This window comes from Gambusia affinis, linkage group LG02 (genome assembly GCF_019740435.1).
Source record: "Gambusia affinis linkage group LG02, SWU_Gaff_1.0, whole genome shotgun sequence".
Taxonomy (NCBI): domain Eukaryota; kingdom Metazoa; phylum Chordata; class Actinopteri; order Cyprinodontiformes; family Poeciliidae; genus Gambusia; species Gambusia affinis.
The window spans coordinates 15,793,287-15,815,231 of NC_057869.1; the positions used below are offsets into that span (position 1 = coordinate 15,793,287).

General features: G+C 38.7%; 1 protein-coding gene across 3 annotated transcripts in view; it reads left to right on the top strand.

Moving 5' to 3' along the window:
- The window catches only part of phlpp2 (PH domain and leucine rich repeat protein phosphatase 2), a 40,786-nt gene that overhangs the window by 12,585 nt on the left and 6,256 nt on the right, over positions 1-21,945 (top strand). The window contains exons 4-19 of one of the 3 annotated variants that reach the window (XM_044138891.1): positions 3,326-3,516; positions 4,878-5,003; positions 8,222-8,376; positions 10,106-10,252; positions 11,334-11,564; positions 13,058-13,260; positions 13,415-13,475; positions 15,121-15,216; positions 16,000-16,155; positions 17,785-17,869; positions 19,415-19,530; positions 19,653-19,815; positions 19,918-20,048; positions 20,390-20,503; positions 21,426-21,620; positions 21,693-21,924. In XM_044138891.1, coding sequence (XP_043994826.1) covers positions 3,326-3,516; positions 4,878-5,003; positions 8,222-8,376; positions 10,106-10,252; positions 11,334-11,564; positions 13,058-13,260; positions 13,415-13,475; positions 15,121-15,216; positions 16,000-16,155; positions 17,785-17,869; positions 19,415-19,530; positions 19,653-19,815; positions 19,918-20,048; positions 20,390-20,503; positions 21,426-21,620; positions 21,693-21,924 — 2,402 coding nt within the window. Of the gene's footprint in view, positions 1-3,325; positions 3,517-4,877; positions 5,004-8,221; positions 8,377-10,105; positions 10,253-11,333; positions 11,565-13,057; positions 13,261-13,414; positions 13,476-15,120; positions 15,217-15,999; positions 16,156-17,784; positions 17,986-18,107; positions 18,271-19,414; positions 19,531-19,652; positions 19,816-19,917; positions 20,049-20,389; positions 20,504-21,425; positions 21,621-21,692; positions 21,925-21,945 lie in introns of all 3 variants that reach the window. The other 2 variants (XM_044138895.1, XM_044138904.1) reach the window with 2 other exon arrangements.

The following is a 21,945-nucleotide window of genomic DNA, read 5'->3' on the forward strand; positions in this document are numbered from 1 at the left end:
ATCATCCACCCTGTTATTTAGCTGTTCTCCTAAAAATGCACAAAAAAATGGTTTATTATCTCATGTCGATGCATCCTGCAGTTTGTATATAATGCTATATTTGCATTGCTGGAATCACTTAACATCTTGCTTTGTTCCAAAATAGGAATCTATTTAAAACGTAAGTCATGCAACATTATGTCAGTTCATAACGATTTTACGAAAGCACAGAAAAATAATTAGTTTTAGGGATCAATTGCGGATTCGGGTCCTCAAATCTCAGTTTACTTTTTCTTATCACCCTCAGGTCTTTCTTTCCTCACCTACTTCCACTCTCTTTGCGTCTGTTTTCCTGGGGGTTTTTTCTCTCTAGTGATCAGAATTCACCCCTCTGCGGCCTTATGTCTAGTCTGCTGTGTCACATGAAGCAAGATGTCCCAGAAATGTCTCATGAAGGCCACAGACACACTTGAGTGAAGAGATAAGAAGTCTCACATTCGACTGATTGGTTTCTCGCCTCCCCGTCCCTGGGTTTTTTTTAGCAGCCTCCATTTAAACGACGTTTGACCCCAGTTGATCATTAGCTTAGTGGAAGCATCGCGGCGTCTTGAGGAAACTGTGTTACACAACATGCTCTGACCGTGTCACCAAGCCCCCGTGGAGCTGCTGGGAATGGTCAACACGATTTGTCATCAGCTGGATGTAATGGATTTGGCTGGCTCTCTGCAGAGCTGCGAGAGGTTGCAGGGGACAGTATGGAGATTTACCAACTCAGATTGGACTTTGGTTTTGTGAGCAGCATGTTTCCCTGGCAACTAATAACCCTGCCGACAGTGAGGGATTGCATGTGTGTTTGCTTTAAAAGTTGGTTCCCGAAGGCTGGGGCTTTTGCGTTGGTGTTGCGTAAATGGGACTCTGGTTTTCACACAGGTAGTTGTAGAGCATAGATGGTTTATTTACTTGCAGAAGTATTTATTACTGTAATGCTTTCAGATCCAATCACAGTTGGAATGATGGTAAATTAACAGGAATTTATGCACTCATTTTTTTCCCCCCAAATAAAAATGTCAAAAGTGTGCATTACATTTGTATTGAACCTTTTTAAGTTGATACTCTGTAGAACCGCCTTTCAATGCTCCTGTAGTTGCAATCGTTTTGGTTTGCCTCTTCCAGCTTTCCAGAGACACAAAGTTTTGTTAGTTCTTGCTTGTAAAATAGCTCAAGCTCAGTCAGAATGGAAGAAAAAGTGACTGTGAACATCAATTTTTAACCAGGTCTTCATTTAGGTCTGAACTTTCATTTTAGGTGATTCTTTCCATGATAAGCTTCCCTTTCCTGCTGGACAAAAGGATCCCCACAGCATAATGCAGGCACCAGCATGTTTTGTCGAGGAGATGCTGCATTCAGGAGGATGTGCAGTGTTACTTTTCCTGCACACATTGCAACTTGCATGTAAAATAAAAAGACAAAGTTTGGTCTCATCTGACCACACTGCCTTCTTCTACATGGCTTATGAGAAACTGCAAACAGGACTTATGGGTTTTCCTTTTGTAATAAATTTCTTCTTGCTACACTCCCAGATAGATTCTGTTTACTAAGTGACTTTTAAAGGGCTTTTGTTGTTCTTGCTTTTGTTTAGGAGTAAAAGGGACCAGATGTTTATACACCATTTCTTTTTTGACTTTTTATTTGTTAAAAAAAAATTACCCACCCCACATTTATGCACTTCCTTATGGTTTATTTTATTGTTTTACTTTATGTTATTTGCGTAGAAAGTATGTGCAAAGTTAAAAGATGTAATATCTACAAGAAGAAATTCTTTACACCCAATGAAGACTCCACCTATGGATCCTTCAATTCTCCTCATCACCATTAAATACGATTGGATAATGCCTGCAATAGGTAGTTTGATACATTTCAGAAAATATGTGAATAAGCAAATATTTCTCTCTGCTGTTTCCTCACTAGTCAAAGCAGACTGTACCTTTTAATAGAGAAACAGAAAAAAGAAAGTAAATTTTCCAGATATGAATATCACACGTAACCCCAGGCTATTTGTTTTTAATCTATAGATTCACTACAATATTGTTATTTCAAACAAGGACGAAATCAAATGAGGCTAGTATTGATAATAATTCAAAGATTTCTTGCTAGTTTCAGGACTGTTCAATAGTGTGATTCATATTTAACACAGATTTTTTTAAACTGAACTGGGCCTTTGGATCCTCTTAGCATTTCTCTGACTAGACTTTTTATTTTTTACACTTTCCACATTACAGTTTATTTTTGTTTTGAGTTAAATTGCCTACATGTCACGGAGGTGGAGAAATAATACAATGCATTTCTTTTATTTACATCCGAACACCAGATTGAAGAGACCCTCTGGTTTCGTTAGTAAGAGCACCCATTTTGCCTGGGTGAAGTTATTTAATATATGTTTTAATATCTAATAACGAGGAAGCTACAGCTGCTCTCTTTTATGTAACTTCATTCCAGTAAAATAACTTAATTCTCTAATTTTCAAAAAAACAAAAATTTGCAGCTAAGCAGTTTGTTGTCAAGCACACTTAACTTGTTTATGATCAGTTGTCTGCTGAGGAATAGCAGCAGGAATATTTCTCTGTGTTTGAATGCCCTTGCAAAGTGAAAGGGACACAGAGAAAAAGAATGAGCTTAACAAAATGTGCTAGAGTAAGCAGATTCTCAAGAAGAGTATCTGAGTGGGAGGAAGCATGAGTTGGTTTGAGGGGAATTTAAAAACAGAGGACAGGAGACTGAGGTGGGCTCTTTCTCCTTTGAGCTTAATTGGCTTGTCTCTTAACTGAGTGTTCTTGAAAGCTGGCAGAGACAGCAGCTCTGCAGTCAGACGTTTCCTGCAGTGGTGGCCACTGGGCTACCCACTGTGCACACTGACAGAAATAAACTGGGCAGAATGACTTTAAAGGTGACAAAAGCCGATTCATTTATCCATACATCTAGCACTTGGTGGTAGCAATCCACCCCACACACTTTTTTCATGTTTTTTACTGTGCAAAATCATGTTTCATTGATGTATGATAAATTAAAGAAGCCGTTTCTATCCTATGTAGTGATGAAACATCATTTCCTGGAACACTGTGACGTCTAATAAACAGGTGATATCAGACAGAAAATGACTGATCCATGACTTTCTATATGACTTCATTTTCTGGAAGGATCTAATCTCTGTAGAGCCTGAACACGTGCCAGTAATTAGATGTTTCTGTTTCTCTTAAACTGAATTGACTCTAAGAATTATGCAGTCTTGTGTGTTAGATAAATGCCTGTAGGCCCTTATTAACCTTTGTGTGGGTTTTTTTCATTCCAGAGAGGCCAGTGAATGCAGACCAGCAGGAGCGGACCTTGTTGAAGGGTGTGTTCAGTGTCCGAAAAGGCAAGACGCAGCTGCACAAGTGGGCAGAGCGGCAGGTTATTCTGTGCGGCACGTGTTTAATAGTGGCCTCTGTGAAAGACAGTCTGGCGGGGAAGATGCATATTCTGCCCCTGGTGGGCGGAAAGGTGAGAGTTCATGAGTTTCATGATCTGAATTTGCATTGACATCTTACTCTCCACAGTACAGAGGCTACAACCCAATCTACACTTACATGTTTGGACCAAGTAAAAACATTAACATGCAGCTGTAAGCTTCATCAAATGCTTTGATATGAAAAATACAGTCTTATCTCAGTCCAACGATTGTAAACGGAAAGAACAGGAGCTTCTTAAAGAGACAGGGACCCAATTTCAAGGCATCAAATGACATCAGAATGTTAGACATTATTTTCAGAACAGAAAATGGTAACATAGCTAAATGACTGGATACCAAAGCCACATGATTGGTTCAGCAACTCTAGAAGGGTAAAGGTCAAGTCCACTGTTCCATGGCCAGGAGAGTAGCTACATGATTCCTCTTGGATCCTTTTCAACAACCTGAAATAAACTTTCCCAAGGAAGTTGAGAAATATGATCCCACATGGCTTGAAAACCCTTTTCATTTCATTTTCTTAGAAACTGGGACCACCATGAGAGTCTGCCACTCCATAGGTGTTGTCAAACATGACAGCACCAAACATGTCAAGAGCTTTCAGCATCTCGAATACTCCTGACCCCAATTTCTTCCTCTTCCATGGAGGATGAAGATGCTGAGTTGATTCAGAAGATCCTCAAAGATCTTCTTCTACTTCCTGATAGTATCCTCAATGTGGGTCTGCAGTTTCCCCTCCAATATATATATCAGCTTTTTATTATTAAAGACGAACATTGAGCCTTTGCCTTGGTGTAAATGACGTTTCTCTTCACTGATCACTTGATTTACCATCTGGTTGCACAAACAGCGCTTCATTGATCTAATTGAATTTTACTCATGATAGATGTAGATAAACAAACGGTCTAACTTATGACATGCCAAAAGTAAAATTTTTAATTATTATTATTATTATTTTTTTTGCTGATTTGCTTGCACATTATCCCTCAGCAGATTGTGTGTAACCAAAGACGAGTTGGATCATTAAACTTCTGCTGTATGACTTCCGTCAGCACTGACTTGAAACCATCAGAATCTATAAAACTGAAAACAAATCTTAGCGTCTCAGGAATGTAGGCAGTGGGAATGGCTTAATATCGGTCAGACTGGCAGCTTGATTGGTTGTTTTAACTGTTCATTGTGTGTGAAGCACTATAATAAGCAATATTAAAGAACCACTCAATATTTCCTGTGGTCCAGCTAATTTTGGTCATGTCTGAACTCAGCATCTCTGTTCTGTACAGTAATCATATGTAAAGTCTGAGATTTTTAACATAAACCTGATCATAATTTTGCTAACTTAATGGAGAGAAAGTGCCTTAATGTGTAACTTTCTCTCTATTTTCACTGTGTCGAGGTTGAGGAGGTGAAGCGGAGGCAGCACTGTCTGATGTTCAGCTCCGCCGGATCGCAGGCACAAACTTACTTTGTCAATTTCGACACGCTCGCCGACTACCAGCGATGGCACCGGCAAGCGTCAAAAGTAAGCAAGGAACACAGAGCGTGTGGCGGCATGTGCATGCGTAGCACAATGTTCCTGAAATGGTTTTCTTTCAGCAGCGGATGTTTGTTTCCAGCTGGTCCTGCAGGGTTTGTGCAATCATCAGAGATTTGATGTCGCCCCGTTCTGGTTGAGGTGGCTCCTAAACATCTCACTGGCTTCACAAATGAGATGTTTGTTAGTTCAAGCCCACGTGTCTACTTAGATTGTACTTACCTCAGTTTGTGGACACATCTGTTTTTGTTTTTGTCCGACATCTCTCAGCAGGAGGGCATTTTATCTTGTGAGTCACCGTGGATTAGCAAATACTACTTTAGCATCAATATATTTCTGTATTTGGGTCTTGCTCTGTTTTTCAGAGAATGATGTCAGCTGCTTGCAGCTGTTTCGCTTCTTGAAGTTCTGCTCTGCTCGGTTTGCTTTGCGCATAATATAATAATTACTGGGTGATGTTGTTACAGCTCCTTTCTGGAGCTGAATGATGCGAGAATCTGAGCTGAGCCAGAGCCAGGAAGCAGTTTGCAAAAGAAGATCAGGAGTAGGAAGTCATAAAAAATATGCAATTAACTACAGATTCATGGTAAATCCACAACTTCTCTCTGACTCCTGTGGTATAGAGTATTTGCTTAGAAAAGGCCTTTTAGTGCACTGTAGTTTGGCAGACATGTAGACCAAAGGGTTTTTGTAGCTACAGATCACGACTGATGAAGCTTTGTGGATAGTTTTTATGCAACACTGCATACATCGTCTAAACCATTAAGTCAGTGTATATGTGCATGATAGAGAGAGAGAAAGTCAGTGTGTGCATTTGTATCTTCACATTGATTTCCCAGGAGGATCACTGAGAATACAAGGATGAGTAAAAAGCAGGTAACAAAGTTCCCATGAAAATGTGAAGGTTAGAGTATTGAAAATGTAGAATTAGACATACAGGTTTAATTTCCAGCTGGCTTTTCATTTTTTCACTCTTCCCTAAGTCGTGTACAGTTTTAAAAAACTTAAAACTTAAAATGATCAGTTTCTCTGACTTTACTCTCTATAGGTAAATGTTTGATTTAAATGAACATTGTTCTTCTATTCTATGAACTACTGACAACTTGTCCCTGAAATTCCAAGCAACAATTTAGTATTTATTTTCAGAAAATGAGAAATGGTCAAAATAATCAAAAGATGCAGAGCTTTCAGACCTCAAATAAAGCAAAGAAGACAAGAAGATATTCATTCATTAACAACAATACTAATGTTTTAACTCAGCAAGAGTTCAGAAATCAATATTTGGTGGAATAAGCAGGAGGTTTTCAGTGAAGCTCAGTGCAGTGGGCTCCTAATTTGTTTTTCCAGAGCTGTATGTAAGATAATCCAATAAATCGATTTATCTTTATTCGTTGTTGTTTTTAATATATATATTATGATATTTTTTTATTCTGAGCATCATGTATCAGGTTCATTTTCATCAGCTATTTTAAATTCATTTTGAGTTCGTGGTTTTAAATCTGTAAACTAAAGTTATAGGTAACTTCTTATTGTTTTTCCTTCTTTAAGGAAATTGTATAAGTACTGTATTGATTTACTTTTTAATTTCTAAACTGGCTTTACAATGGCAATGTAGTTCAGCCTTTGCACAGACAGCCTTCTCATTCACAGGCGTTACAGAAAGTAACAAACTACCAGAAAGTCTTAAATTTTCCTCCGACCTGAAGGACTTTTCTTGTAATGTCAGGAAATGGCTGATTGAAAATCAGCAGTGTTTGCATTGACTGCATGAATTTGTACAGTGATTGTATATTAGGTATTTGGAGACTTTCAATGTATTCTGTATGATATTAGACTATTTTATTAAAGATGGAAACTAGATTAAGATAAATCTGGTTGGAAGCATATTTTATTGATATCTTGCGCACATTGTCCCTGTTTTAAATAAAGCAATAAAAGAAAACTAAGAAAAATGCTAGAAAAAAAAGGAGAAACAAAACAAGACCAGAGACGATGCCTTTCAGAAATCATCCCTGTGATGTAAGTGACAGGGACCAGGGGAATCGGATGAGGGGAGTCTGAACTGAGGCGCTGAGTGAAAATGATTTGTGGAAATGAATAAGCAAAGAAAGTACAACCAACAACTGAGCAGGATGAAGACGTTAAAATGATCACCAAAATCTACTACACAAAATAAACCCACTATGGCGCAGAACCCTAAAACCAAAGAGAAATAATTATAAAAGTCTTTAGTGCCATGAGAGTCAGTATTTCGCACAAGGCAAAAATATCACGAGTCACTTATCTTTCACCCTTTAGATTGTGATTTATCATGCCTTGATGTACAAATGACATTCACGAGGCAGCACTAGCTGTGTAACAGATTATTCAGTGACTAACATTTATCATGTTGTCCTTACTCCAGATTAAGGACATCCTTCTCTTAGCCTGGGAAACAGATAATGCGTGAGAGCTTTAGTTTTATTTGTGTAGACCGAATGTATTTGGCTTCTCTCTTGTTCGAACAAAACTCGGACCAATCACACATATGATGACTCTCCTGACCAACATCCGGCTCTTTAACCTCTTTATAAAGACTCCTAAAAGAATTTGCTTACTTACAATGGAAACAGGATTTTTATGCAAAGACCCTAAACAGGCTAAGGCTCTGTAGGGGTCTTGAATTTGACATTTTTAATTAAACATAGTTTATTTTTGAAGTGAGAAATACTCTGTTGCTTTATATCATCATTGCAATTTTTGATGTTTTCAAATAAGGTTGTTTTTCTTTTTCAAAAGTAAAAAATGAGCAGTCGTACTTACTGTATCCACAAAACTTGATCAGCTTTCCAACCGTCAAGGGTTCTTGTGGCTCTAGAAAAATGTTATTTGAGTCTAGATTTAGCATCTGCAAAAAGACATCATGTTACAATTGAACATATGAAAAGTGAACTGCAAAATAAAGTTGGTTTGATTGATTTGTGTCCAGCTATGAGATCCAGTAGAAACCAAAAAGGCCCAAAGAAGTTTTAGACTAATTATTACTTTAGCAAGTAACAAAAATATACAATATTTTGCTAAAATTTTACAGTTACCTCAGATGCTAATACAGTAGCAGAGCATTAATATGTCTTGCTGGAACATAAGATACATCAGACATTAGCTTAAGTATTTCATTAATTCCCATCTCTCTTGTTGCGTGGGTGTGTGTGCGTGTGTGTGAGCAGGTGGTTTCTCAGACGGTGAGTGTGGTGGACCTGTCCTGCTACAGCCTGGAGACGGTGCCTGAATATCTGTTTTACTGTCAAGATCTCACCCACCTCAACCTGCGGCACAACTTCATGAGGCTGCAGGGACCTGGAAGCCTGCTTAACCTCCCCAGGTACCTGGAGATTCACACATTTTCTCAGGATTAACACCTGTCAGCTGGGGAATCCAGCATAGTTACAGCAATGAATGAATGAAAAAAAGGAAAAAGAAAATAAGTTATCTGTCATAGCTGGATAGCATCTAGCTAGCCTAGTGGCTAGGCTAGCTAGGTTGATTGTTTGAAGAATGTACTGTATCTAAGCTCTGTACTTTTACTTTTTAAGTTTGAAAAATTAACAGTGAGAGTTGCAGATTCTCATCAACCCTGATTTTAAAATCTGATACTGCTGCCTTGCATATAACTTAGCAATAGCCAAGCAAAAAGCGGTTTGTTGGCCTGTTGGATGATTATTTTCTCATGGCCTGTACTGTACAATCTCATTTAGTAAGATGTTGCTACAAAATACAGAGAAATACATTCTTATCAGCTTGTGCTGCTAATGGGAGCCTGGTCGCTACAATTTGCAAATGGTTGTCACACTTGGTACTTGAAAATGGTTAAATTGGAGTTTGAAGCCATTCCCACATCTATATTCCCACTTTAGAAGTAAATAGAGATCACATGTTCCAGGTAGTCCTCTCCTTTAGTTTATTTGGGAATTTCTTTCACACTTCTCTGCTGCAAACATCCTCACGAACAACTGACCTTTTTGGCTTTTGCTGCTCGGTTGCTTCACATCACAGTTACAAATTTTATTGACCTTGAAAATGATTGTTACAACAGCTGAAGGCAGCCCAAAGATCGCTGACTTCCACCACAATTTGGAAACCCAGTTTTAACACACCATTAACCAGCGATTATCATCATCATCATAATTAAACAGTTTACTTGGTTGAAATTATAGAAGCAGTTTTAATTTGTTCCGTCACAAAAATTATCTCTAATTTTACTGTGTGTAAAATAACACACAATCACTACGTCATTTATTTCTTACACACTCATCTCATATAGTATTACTCTTTTTATATTTCTTATCATTTGTATGTGAACCAATATAGAGCGTAAAACTACCTCTGGCCTACAACAGAAATGTGAAAATATTTTCATTTGCGTGCCGTCCATTACCAAGGACAGGAATTTAGCTGCTGTTCATTTCTGCTCTGGTTGTTCTTAAGTGATGTGTCATTAGAGCTGCTATAGTTAATGACTATTATCCGTTTCAGATCCTTGTCTGCCTACAGCATCACTCGGCAGCCCTTTGTTTGTAGATATTGCCATTATATGAGAATTTGATGAGATACTTGCTGAGAACAACACTTGAACATTTAGATTTTACTGTAAAAAAAATTCCTTTCCCGTTAAACATGCAAACGTCTGACCTTAAAGTGCTCTTGATGCTTACATGATCAGTTCTTTAGCTGGTTCTAAAGTAACTTAAAACCACCGTCATGTGGACAGAGCCTCTGTTTATTGTTCATCACAACATGATTTTACAGTATCTAAGCTGAGTTATTCTTGATTCATTTCCTGTTATAATAACTCTTTAAAATCTTTTCAGACAATCTTAGTTGCTTAGTTTAGTGCTAAAGCTCAGATAGCGGCACAGATCTCTCACAAAGCATCAGTGGAGCCTCCTGAAACAAATCATAAGTTTCACTGTCAGGCTTTTGGACCTCATTTGTTCTTTCTGCCAGTAAATATGTATGATATTTCTGCAAAAGAGCTCATAGTACAGATAGAGAATGAAGCAATAACAAAGATGTTCTAAAAGCTAAACAAGCAGTTTTCCCTTTCTCTTTAGGTTTTCCCAGCTGAAGAGTCTGAACATATCTCACAACCGTCTGGGTGTGTTCCCTGAGTGTGTCGGTGAGATCCTCTCTCTGACCGAGCTGAACCTCTCCTGCAACAATCTGCACACCGTCCCTGTTCAGATTGGCAACCTGCAGAGGTGAGAGACACATCTGCAGCACACATGACATAAACAGAGATTATATACAAAACACAGCATATGATTTGCATGGTTTGTTGTAGCACAAAAATACTGTACAGCAAATAGGATAAACTATTTTATCTGGTTTTAATAGCAACATGTTGCACAGCTTGAGAGAAAACACAAATGTTTTTTTTTATTTATATATATATAAAAAAGATACAATCATAAGCAGCTATTCTAGTGCAGGAGACAGAAACCAGAGTATTTTTCTGGAGCTATTCTTTAGCCCCCACCTTCAGGGAACAGGGCAAAATCAAACATTTTCTGCGGTAGAAATTTTACCCCAGAAACTGTCCTGATAAAGAAGAAGGCATTTTTGCTGTACCTTGTAACAAAGGTGGAGTTTTGCAAAAATAAAGTTTTTCCTTGTTGGTTTCATATTCTCAGTAATTTGAAATGGTTATGATTATTATATATTTTTATGTGCTTTGCCTGTTGCATGCATTGATGCTCCTGCCCAGGCACTTCTCTTTATACCTGCTTATATAGATATATTTATCAGCTGGAGATAAATACAGTACAGACCAAAAGTCTGTACTTTCTACACACTTTCTAATTGAATTCAATTAGAAAGTGTGTCCAAAAAGTCACCTAACCTCAAAGGAAATATTGATTAAACTAATAAAATGTAGTGAGGATGAGTAAAAACTCTCATCAAATAATTTTTTTGGGGGATTTTAACCAGTAATGATTTACAGGGTTTATGTTCTGCCATCCAAATTGCAATCACAACTCTCTGTATTTTCCTGCATTAGCATATGTTAAATATTAAAGTTACACAAAAGCTGATTCCTATGAGTGCTTATGCTAATGTGGGACAAGCTTTTATTTTTCAAAATCTGTAAATGTTCTAAATTTCTTCTGGCTTTGGAATGATTTAAATCTTTCTTCAAAGTGTAATTGCTGTTCCGTAATCAAGAGTTATGGCTCTTGAACACTTATTTGTTATCAACGCTCTCTCTTCAGCTCCACTCCTCTGCTTTTAAACCGATTAAAGATACAGATATGTTCTGGTATGTTCTTTCCCGTTCCTTAGCCTGCAGACTCTATGTTTGGATGGGAACCACCTAAGCTCACTGCCTGAAGAGCTGGGTGATCTGTCTCAGCTCAACAGCTTGGGTCTCTCCTTCAACAACTTCTCTCACGTCCCGACGGTCCTGGAGAAACTGTGTGCAGTGGACAAGCTGGCCATGGCCGGAAACAGAGTGGAGAGCTTGGAGCTCTCCACTCTGGCTCGAATGATCCACCTGAGGAACATTGATCTGCGGTAGGTTGTTTTCTGCAGCTCTCTCCCTTCCTCTTTTCTCTGTCAACAGATGGAAACTCTGCATCTCCTTCAGATAGTTGTAGTTTTTGCTACTTTTTAAACTTTTTTTTTTTCAAATTGTGGATGGAAAAAGGAACATTCTGTCACAAACTCCAGCCTGAACTTCAGCCGCTCCAGTGTTCCTCTTTTTTAACTAATATTTATTTATAGATGCCAGATGCGCTGTGAACAAATGCCTTTTACTGCATTGCCCTATTTCACGCCTACATTCACACCTGGGAGCTGCCAACCACAGTCATGTTTTTTTTTTTTTGCTGCTATTCAGCATCCTGCTGTTCTGCACAAAAACAGTGGGACACTAAGCACTTTGCTCACCAGGACCTCTGAGGCAGGTAATAAAGGAGATGAAAGCTGTTCTCAATGAATATCCTGCAGCTCTGGGGATTAAACCAGCAACCTGTGCTCCAGCGGCAGCCAGATAATGACCTAACCTTGGGGCTTGAGGTGTGGCTCGACCCCAGCAGGCTGCATTTATAAGGACAAAGTTGCATCTGTGATGGATTAGTTGGCTTGCAGCTCTTATAAAAGAGAAGTTATTGTTTATGAATATGAGTTATGTGATCTACCTAGAGCAGGGATGTCGAACACATTTTCGTTTTGGGCCATCTCAAAAATCGGAATGTTCTTAAGGGGCCGGTCGTGCCAGAATGTATTGATAAAACCCACTAAACTGTTAAAATATCAATAAATAGTTCTTTGTGTCAGTATTCAACAAGCATTTCTTAAAATTAAATAATATTGAACATCTTTTCACACTGATTAGTCCATCCAGGATTTGATTAGATTATTTTTTTTTTTTTGCAATCAAAATCACACATTTTGCGATGCTAATTTAGAAATTTCTATGATATTTTCACTAATGTATGATGCTAAATGTAACTTCTTATTACTCACCATATCGATCACAGACTGTAGGTTAACGTCAACTAAGGATGAGGCAGAAGTCACTTAAATGTTTTTGGCTGATTTTAGGAAAGATTTGCTGTAAAAATAAAAAAAATAAAAAAAAGAGAAAAGTGAGAATCTGTTGATTTTGTATGAATTTTGCAGATTTGTGAAAAACTGGAGGGACTAATTTGGAGTCCAAAAGGCCACATTAAAAGCTACGGTGGGCCAGTTTGGGCCCCCAAGCCTTGAGTTTGACACATGAGACCTAGAGCCTTGATCACAGTGCATCACCTGGCAGTCATGTACCCTGAAACTCTCCTACCTGTTCATTCTAGACTGATAAAGTCATAACATTATGACCAGCAAAACAGCTTTGCAGAAGTCACAGTGTTGTGGCTCATTTGCTGCTGTTATTCAGCTTCTTTTTGCAAAGTTGCTGTGTTATTTTACAAATATTTGTCTAATTTTGCTTCCCTGCTGTGTTCCTGCAGACATGTTAAGGCTTCCTATTGCTTTCATCCTCCAGTTTGCTCTGTTATTTGCAGGTTGAATGGACTCAGGTGTGTTAAATGTGAGACTCCAGATCCAGTGAGCCACGTAACCCAGCTGGACTTGCGCGATAATTGCTTGGACTCGCTCGACCTGAGCTCCGTCTGCAACCTGGAGACTCTGCACTGCCAGCGGAACCAGCTGGGGACTCTCACACTCAGCGGTTTCTCACTGCGCACGCTTCATGCCGGCAGCAACCGTGAGTGAAACAGAGCGTCAACGGGCTGCTATTATTACCCCCGCCCCCTGTGTGACTCTTTGCTGTGATGATGCATTCAATTTACCAACCCACAAGAGACAGAAACGATGCAGATGTTTCGCTGATGTTGATCGGTGCCTTTGCCTTCCTGCAGGCCTCACAACAGTCAACATCTATCCGGTCCCGAACCAGCTCACACACATGGACCTTTCACAGTGAGTTCTGCACAGGAGTCAGAGGTGGATGTGGAGTCACAGAGATTTTTTTATATTCCATAAAAATGTTGAATACCACAGCCTGTGTGGGTAAAATTATGTTGCTGACAATATTCTGTGAATATTTTGAATTTATAGTTTCACTCCAAAAAAAATCAGACTTTTTAAATATTAATCAGGCTTCTATACAGATGCACTAGTATTGGCTTTTAGTACTTTTTTAAAAATTGACTTATTAAGTTTCACATGCTTTTTCTATTTTCATAGACTTTAATAATGTCTTATTTGTTTGTGTTTTGAAATCTGGGTCTACTATAACAAGACCAGACATAAAAATAACTGATACCGACACAATGTTTCATCATGATTGGATGTTAGCAGATCATAGGGTCTGTCTTTAACAGCCATTAATATGAAACTATGTAACTGTTGCTATTTTTTAAATTTCACATTAATTTATTCTGCTAAATACATGTAGCCCATTGGCATGAACAGCATATTATGGTTACATAGCAACATTACGAGCATAATAAATTATTCCTCAGTGGAATAACCACTGTGTGTGTTTTTTTTTTTTCAAGCAGGTTAATATTTTCAACGTTTTTGCACAGCTCAAAACTGATACATAAAGCAAATATCATAAATATACACCCCAAATTGTCCTTATTCTTATACTTGATTGTAAGATATTGTTTTTCTGACTAGAAAAGCATTTGAAGGGTGTCTTGTAAACTTTGATTTATGGAAAACATTTCTGTTCCAGTTATTATAGCGCTCTACATACTTATAGGTATAAGCATGTAGGGCTAAATGTGCAAAGTAAATGGGATTCACCAAGAAAAAAAAGTATTAAAAATAAAAGTGACATGTGTGAAAGCCCATTTTTGCCTCTTGAAAGAAAAAAAGAAGCAAGACCTCATTCTTATGAGACATAAAATTATATATTTGATTTACTGAGTGTGTGGAAGGATTAAATGTTTGAAGGTCACAATGTTCACTTACTGCATCATCATTCTGACTTTCTTTACCTTCATTTCTTATGCCAGTGTAATGTCCTCCTTTAGTGTTTTCAACATGTAAACCACTTTTAATATCTGGTTTGTAACAATAAACTTAACTTGCTGTAACACAAAACCACCAACTTTACAGCTCATAATTATGAAAAGTGAAAATTAAAACTTTGAAACTCATTATTATGACATACCCCACTTCATTTGTTTTCTTTTAAGTGAAAGAAATGGGCTTCCAATTTATTTCCAACTTAAGTATGAAATTAAGACAAGTAAAGCAAAAAAAAAAATTATCTGTTGCTTCACTTTCAGCTTTGACTTTAATTTTATTTATTGAGCTAAAAATTTTTTTATTGTTACTGCATTGCTTTGCAAGATGTTGAATTGTTTATATGTGTTTTTTCCACCTTATAAATTCAGGCAGGAATTGAGATGAAATGTTTTTCTGCCGTTAAAGAATTATTGCAGTATCAGAAGCACAGTAATGCTGAATAATTGCCAGATAGTGGAGGTTAAAGCTGTATTGGAAGAAGGGATAGTCAGATAATCCCAAAACAATACAGGTGGAATAAATCAAGACAGCAGCTTTGCTCAGTCTGAGTGTTTGTCTTTCTGTTTTATGTGTGTTGAGACAGGAACCTGTTGGAATACCTTCCAGACTGGGTGTGTGACTGTCGAAAAACTGAGATACTGGACCTTCAGCACAACCTGTTATTTGAACTTCCTTCCAGGTTTGAACTTTTTTTTTTTTTTTTTTCCCAAATCAGGAATCATTAACTTTTACTGCTCAAATCATTTCACAATTTTACTCATTTAGTTTTTGTATGTAATTTAACACACAACTGGAATTCATATGTACGTCAGGTGTTACGTTGCATATGTTCCTGTTTTTTTCCCCCTTGTATATTTAACTTGGATAATTATAGTGTGTTTTTTTTCTTCATGTTTTTTTTTTCTTCATGTTAGATTCACAAACATCTGCATATGTGAAAGACCAGCATAAAATAGTGCATAATAGTAAAGTGGATGGACAGGGGTATGTTAGTTTTTTCATCATATAAAACTCTCAAACTTGTGGTATTTTAGCTTATTTTAATCTGATAACTCTTTGCAAAATAAAACCCAGTGCCACCAATGCCTTCAGAAGTCTCCCAGTTAATAAAGTCCACCTCTGTGTTATTGAACATCCGTATAAATGCAGATGTTGTGTGAAAGCCTCAAATTTTGTGTCAGGGAACATTAGAGAGCAAACAGCATCAGGAAGACACAGCAGACAGGTCATAAATTAAGATGTGACAAAGCATTAGAAATTTTGCAAGGCACCGTATTTGCTTCAAAATTCTTCATGGAGCGCCGCAATTGCAATTGTTGACCTTTCTATCTTAGAAAAAGCAGAATCCCGACTGACATGCCTTGCTGTGAATTCTGTGACGATGCTCAGAGGAGAATAAACGTTTGGCGTCTGTAGCTGGATATGTATTTGTCCTGATTTCTCTCTGTAATGTCTCCGACAGGTTGCTGAACAGCTTAAGTTTGCGGAAGCTGCTGACGGGGAACAATCGTTTGCAGAGAGTGCCTGACCTACTTGACCATATTCCTCTGGAAGCCCTGGACCTGCAGCATAACAAGCTGAGCGAACTTCCAGAGAGTCTCTTTTACAAGGCCTTAAAGTTAGTCTTCGAACCTTTTAAAGAGGCTGTTTGCCCTCTTTACATGATGGCATTATGATCCTTCCTCCACAGGTTCCTCTGCTTTACAACTTCTTACTGGCAGTCTGAGCCCTGCTATGCTTTTGTGAACGGTTTCTGTAATGCAGCGCCATATAGATTTGTTGGAGCAAATGTGGTCAAGATCAATGCAGCATTCCCAACCATAACTGGAGCATCTTTTGCTTCCTTATTTCCGATGTGGTAAACCACTTAACACCCATTAGCTGTTGAGTTGCCCTGATGCACTTTGCTGTCTCTAATGCGGAGATGTTATGGCAGTGACTTCTGAAAAGAAATTGATCTCTTGACATGTGGAGAACTGCGAAACCTGCAGTGCACCACAGCTGCATTCAGGACTGACAGCAGCATAAAATGCAGCAGAAACTGAAAGGATTGTTGCAGCTTGTTTTACCTGCTTTCCTCTGTGTGGTAAAAAGCCAAACAGATAACGAGATCCTAACAGGCTTTCAGTGTTTATGAGCAAAGACTGTTTAGAAGCTTGACAAGATTCACATTTTACTGCATCAGGTTTTATTACTGCTCAGTGTGCGATACACACCAGTAATGACTTAATTACGCCTGTTACGTAAGATCTACTGCAGTTCAAATTACTGCCACCCTTCGCTATGCAGCTTAATGAATATTCAAATCAGTCCTCCACTTGCTAGGATGTTTACCTCTGTGATTAACTATATCTTCTGCAGCACATTTAGGAAAATAAAAAGGAAATGATCAAACCTGGCAGCCATTCACACATCTGTCACTGTCCGTTCTGGGACTAGTTTGGCGTTTCTTTCCCAAACTTTCCTTTTATTTTGCTGTATTTTGTACTGAGTACAAGAAACCTTGGCCATAACTTGTATTAGTTGTTGAAAGATTTAATATACTGTAACAAATAAAAATATTAAAGCATGTACTACATGATATAAATCCAAAGATAAGTCCCAGTTTATTCAGAACCATAGCAGATTTTAGATTTAGAAAGAGTTCATTTAACCAAGATAGTTTCTGATATAAAATTAGAAAAAGAAAAGCATAAATCAAAAGACAAAAAAGAATATACATTTTTCAAAATTCTGTAAGTTTTTATGCAAAGTTTATTTTAAACATTGGTATGTCAAAAAATTATGAATACTATAATAGCAAGCTCTTGCTATTATAGTATTCACGTTTCACAATTGCTGGCCAGTTTTTTTGTATGTTTCCACTTGTTAATCTTTGGTAATGAGCACTGAGTCTTTCAGGTCAGATGGCCTCCTGACCATCACCCTAATGTTTAGCTCCATCCACAGATTCTGTATCAGATTCGAGTTTTGACTCTTGCTGAGTCACTCCAAAATATTAATATCGCTTCCAGTCGGAAGAAAGATGGTGCGAAAACAAAAATACTGTAAATTTTTGTGAGTCAATGAAATAAATACACACACATACCAAAGTATTAAATTGCTCTTTCCTTGTAGCATCTGAATAAATGATGTTATGTTTGCAGTGAAATATCAGTGGAAGGTGGAAGAAGTAGCAGGCCAGACCCAGATTAGGTTAACTCCTAACTGTGTTCTGTTTTTCTTACTTTGCTTTTTGTCTTCCTAGCCTGAAATACTTAAACGTGTCAGCCAATGCCTTGGAAAGCCTTCCCCCCAGCAGCCAATCAGAAGAGAGCCTCAGCACTCTCCAGGAGCTCTACCTGACCGGGAACAATCTGAACGAGAACTGCGGCGCTCTGTTGGTCGGACACCAGAACCTGCGGATCCTTCACATCGCCTACAACCAGCTGCTCTCCTTCCCAGCCAGGTGTGTTTCCCACCTATCACAGCTAACTGAGATCACAAGCTACTGTCATTTTTGTTACTGGCACTTAAAGTCTTAAGGAAACAAATGGTTTATATTTGAATGTGTATTTCTCCTGCTTAAAGTAAGCTGAGTAAACTGGAACTGCTGGAGGAGCTAAATTTAAGTGGGAACAAGCTAAAGACGATCCCCTCCACGGTGTCCAGCTGTAAGCGGCTGCACACTCTCATAGCACACTCGAATCAAATAACCGTCTTCCCAGAAATCCTCAACCTGCCTGAGATCAAGGTCAGACCTGTTTCCTCTGCTGTTTTTACCATTTCAAATTTCAGATGGCTGTCCTCAGCGTGCTCCAGCTTATATGTGCTTTGAATGTTTTTTTACACGCAGCTTGTAGATCTAAGCTGCAATGAGCTGACTGAGATTCAACTGCCTGACTCCTTGCCTGCCACACTGCAAGAGCTGGACTTGACGGGCAACAGCAGCCTGACGCTGGAACACAAAACCTCAATCTGTTCAGGTGAGTCACAGCATCCAGAGCCGCCAGAAAGCATTTTCTCTGTTTCAAAGCCTGAAATTAAACATTTTGGATTCTGCAGCCTTGAGGCGCAAAAACATAAAACCAAAATGTATAATGGTTCTGGAAAATGAAAAATGAGTCAGGGACATTTCTCAGAAAACACACATTTGAACAATTAAACAAAAAAGCAACACAAAGTAATAAAACGAAATACAGCAGCATTTTACCAAACAAGTTTTTTATGCATTCTTTACACACCTTGTAAAGAATGCATAAATGCAATAAATACATAACTGCATAAATGCAAAAAGAATGCATTTTCTTCTTTTTTCCCCCTGCAGCCACATTACCACACTGAAATTAGACCAGAAATCTGCCCCGACACCCGGAGACTCCCTGGGCTCCTCGACTCTCTGGAAGCACGGTTACTCCGAGATGAGAGGCCAAAGAAATAAGTGTGTTCTTCTTTTGCTTTTCCAAGATTTGTTTTATTTACAGGGAAGGATAGCTAATTACTTTTTGTAGACTTCATTTATCATAACAGAAACTAAATAAATTATGCCACTAAATCTGCTTTAGTGAAGGACACGAGTGCAGATGCAAATATTGTTGCTCCTTATTAAGTCTGTATATGCCGAGCTTTCTTATTTTCCCCTTGTGAAATACCAAAATATCAGTCGCTTCCTGATTTGGATATAATGTACGACACTGAACAAAGTTTATTAAATAAGTTCTAATTTTCTTTTTATCAAGGAGTCACTCCTTTTTTTGTAATTTTTATCTTTATTGATTCTCAAGGAAGCAAATTTTGCAAAACATATGGTCTCAACATCACAATGGCAACTTCCGTACTTGAGAAAAGGAAGACTTCCCCCCAGCAGCCAATCAGAAGAGAGCCTCAGCACTCTCCAGGAGCTCTACCTGACCGGGAACAATCTGAACGAGAACTGCGGCGCTCTGTTGGTCGGACACCAGAACCTGCGGATCCTTCACATCGCCTACAACCAGCTGCTCTCCTTCCCAGCCAGGTGTGTTTCCCACCTATCACAGCTAACTGAGATCACAAGCTACTGTCATTTTTGTTACTGGCACTTAAAGTCTTAAGGAAACAAATGGTTTATATTTGAATGTGTATTTCTCCTGCTTAAAGTAAGCTGAGTAAACTGGAACTGCTGGAGGAGCTAAATTTAAGTGGGAACAAGCTAAAGACGATCCCCTCCACGGTGTCCAGCTGTAAGCGGCTGCACACTCTCATAGCACACTCGAATCAAATAACCGTCTTCCCAGAAATCCTCAACCTGCCTGAGATCAAGGTCAGACCTGTTTCCTCTGCTGTTTTTACCATTTCAAATTTCAGATGGCTGTCCTCAGCGTGCTCCAGCTTATATGTGCTTTGAATGTTTTTTTACACGCAGCTTGTAGATCTAAGCTGCAATGAGCTGACTGAGATTCAACTGCCTGACTCCTTGCCTGCCACACTGCAAGAGCTGGACTTGACGGGCAACAGCAGCCTGACGCTGGAACACAAAACCCTCAATCTGTTCAGGTGAGTCACAGCATCCAGAGCCGCCGAAAGCATTTTCTCTGTTTCAAAAGCCTGAAATTAAACATTTTGGATTCTGCAGCCTTGAGGCGCAAAAACATAAAACCAAAATGTATAATGGTTCTGGAAAATGAAAAATGAGTCAGGGACATTTCTCAGAAAACACACATTTGAACAATTAAACAAAAAAGCAACACAAAGTAATAAAACGAAATACAGCAGCATTTTACCAAACAAGTTTTTTATGCATTCTTTACACACCTTGTAAAGAATGCATAAATGCAATAAATACATAAATGCATAAATGCAAAAAGAATGCATTTTCTTCTTTTTTCCCCCTGCAGCCACATTACCACACTGAAATTAGACCAGAAATCTGCCCCGACACCCGGAGACTCCCTGGGCTCCTCGACTCTCTGGAAGCACGGTTACTCCGAGATGAGAGGCCAAAGAAATAAGTGTGTTCTTCTTTTGCTTTTCCAAGATTTGTTTTATTTACAGGGAAGGATAGCTAATTACTTTTTGTAGACTTCATTTATCATAACAGAAACTAAATAAATTATGCCACTAAATCTGCTTTAGTGAAGGACACGAGTGCAGATGCAAATATTGTTGCTCCTTATTAAGTCTGTATATGCCGAGCTTTCTTATTTTCCCCTTGTGAAATACCAAAATATCAGTCGCTTCCTGATTTGGATATAATGTACGACACTGAACAAAGTTTATTAAATAAGTTCTAATTTTCTTTTTATCAAGGAGTCACTCCTTTTTTTGTAATTTTTATCTTTATTGATTCTCAAGGAAGCAAATTTTGCAAAACATATGGTCTCAACATCACAATGGCAACTTCCGTACTTGAGAAAAGGAAGACAAGTATAGACCAGTTCATCATAATAAACAAAATAATTCTACAACTCCCCCATTTTCTAATCCTTTAGGGTTGTCTTAATCTATATTTCCCCACACTTTCTGAATGCCTTTCGTATTTTTTCCTTCTTTTTGTCCAATTTAAGCCTTTTAGGATCCCTGTTTGCTTTGGACGGGCTAACAGATGAGGTCAGACTAGAGTGTCCAAGGATTATGATGTTTGCAGATGATATTGTGATCTGCACTGAGAGTAGGATGCAGTTAGAGAAAAAAGCTAGAAAGGTGGAGGTATGATGGTAAGATCTAGTTGAAGCAAGAAAGAATAAATGAGTATAAATTAGAGGGGCTCAAGTGGAACAGTGACATTACAAGTAGTAGAAACTGTCCAAAGCAAACGAGAGTGTGGGAAAGAGGTGAAACCCTGTGTGTGCAAGAAGAGTTACTGCCAAATGTCTGAAAGTTATGGGGTCACTATCACTCTTTTGATAAGATGAATCTGGTTGTGTGGAGCAGGTTGTGTGTTTCCGTGCTTGCCGTGGACCGTTTTGGAGACGGTGGCGAAGGTTGTTACGGGATCTTTGATGGCGACCGCAACGAGGAGGTGCCACGCCTCCTACAGTGCACCATGGGAGACGTGCTTTGCGAAGAACTCCAGCACTCCTGTGTTGACACAGTGTACATGTGCAACACGTTTCTCACCTCGCACAGGTAACACAGTCTGTTTATTCTGTTTGCTGTTTATCCGAACACTTTATTTCTAGTTTCTTTCCTGTTGAACAGAAAACTTGGCATGGCCGGACAGAAACTCGGTGCGTCAGCCTTGTTGTGCTACATTCACCGTGAGACGTCGGAGCCCGGGAGCTGCTTTAGTCTAACTGTGGCAAACGTTGGTACATGCCAGGCCATTCTGTGCCGGGATGGACGGCCTGTACAGCTCTCAAAGGTTTTCAGCTTGGAGAACTCCACAGAGGAGATGGAGAGGGTTAAAGTCAATAAAGCCATTATAACAGAGGTAATACGCACTCTAAATGTG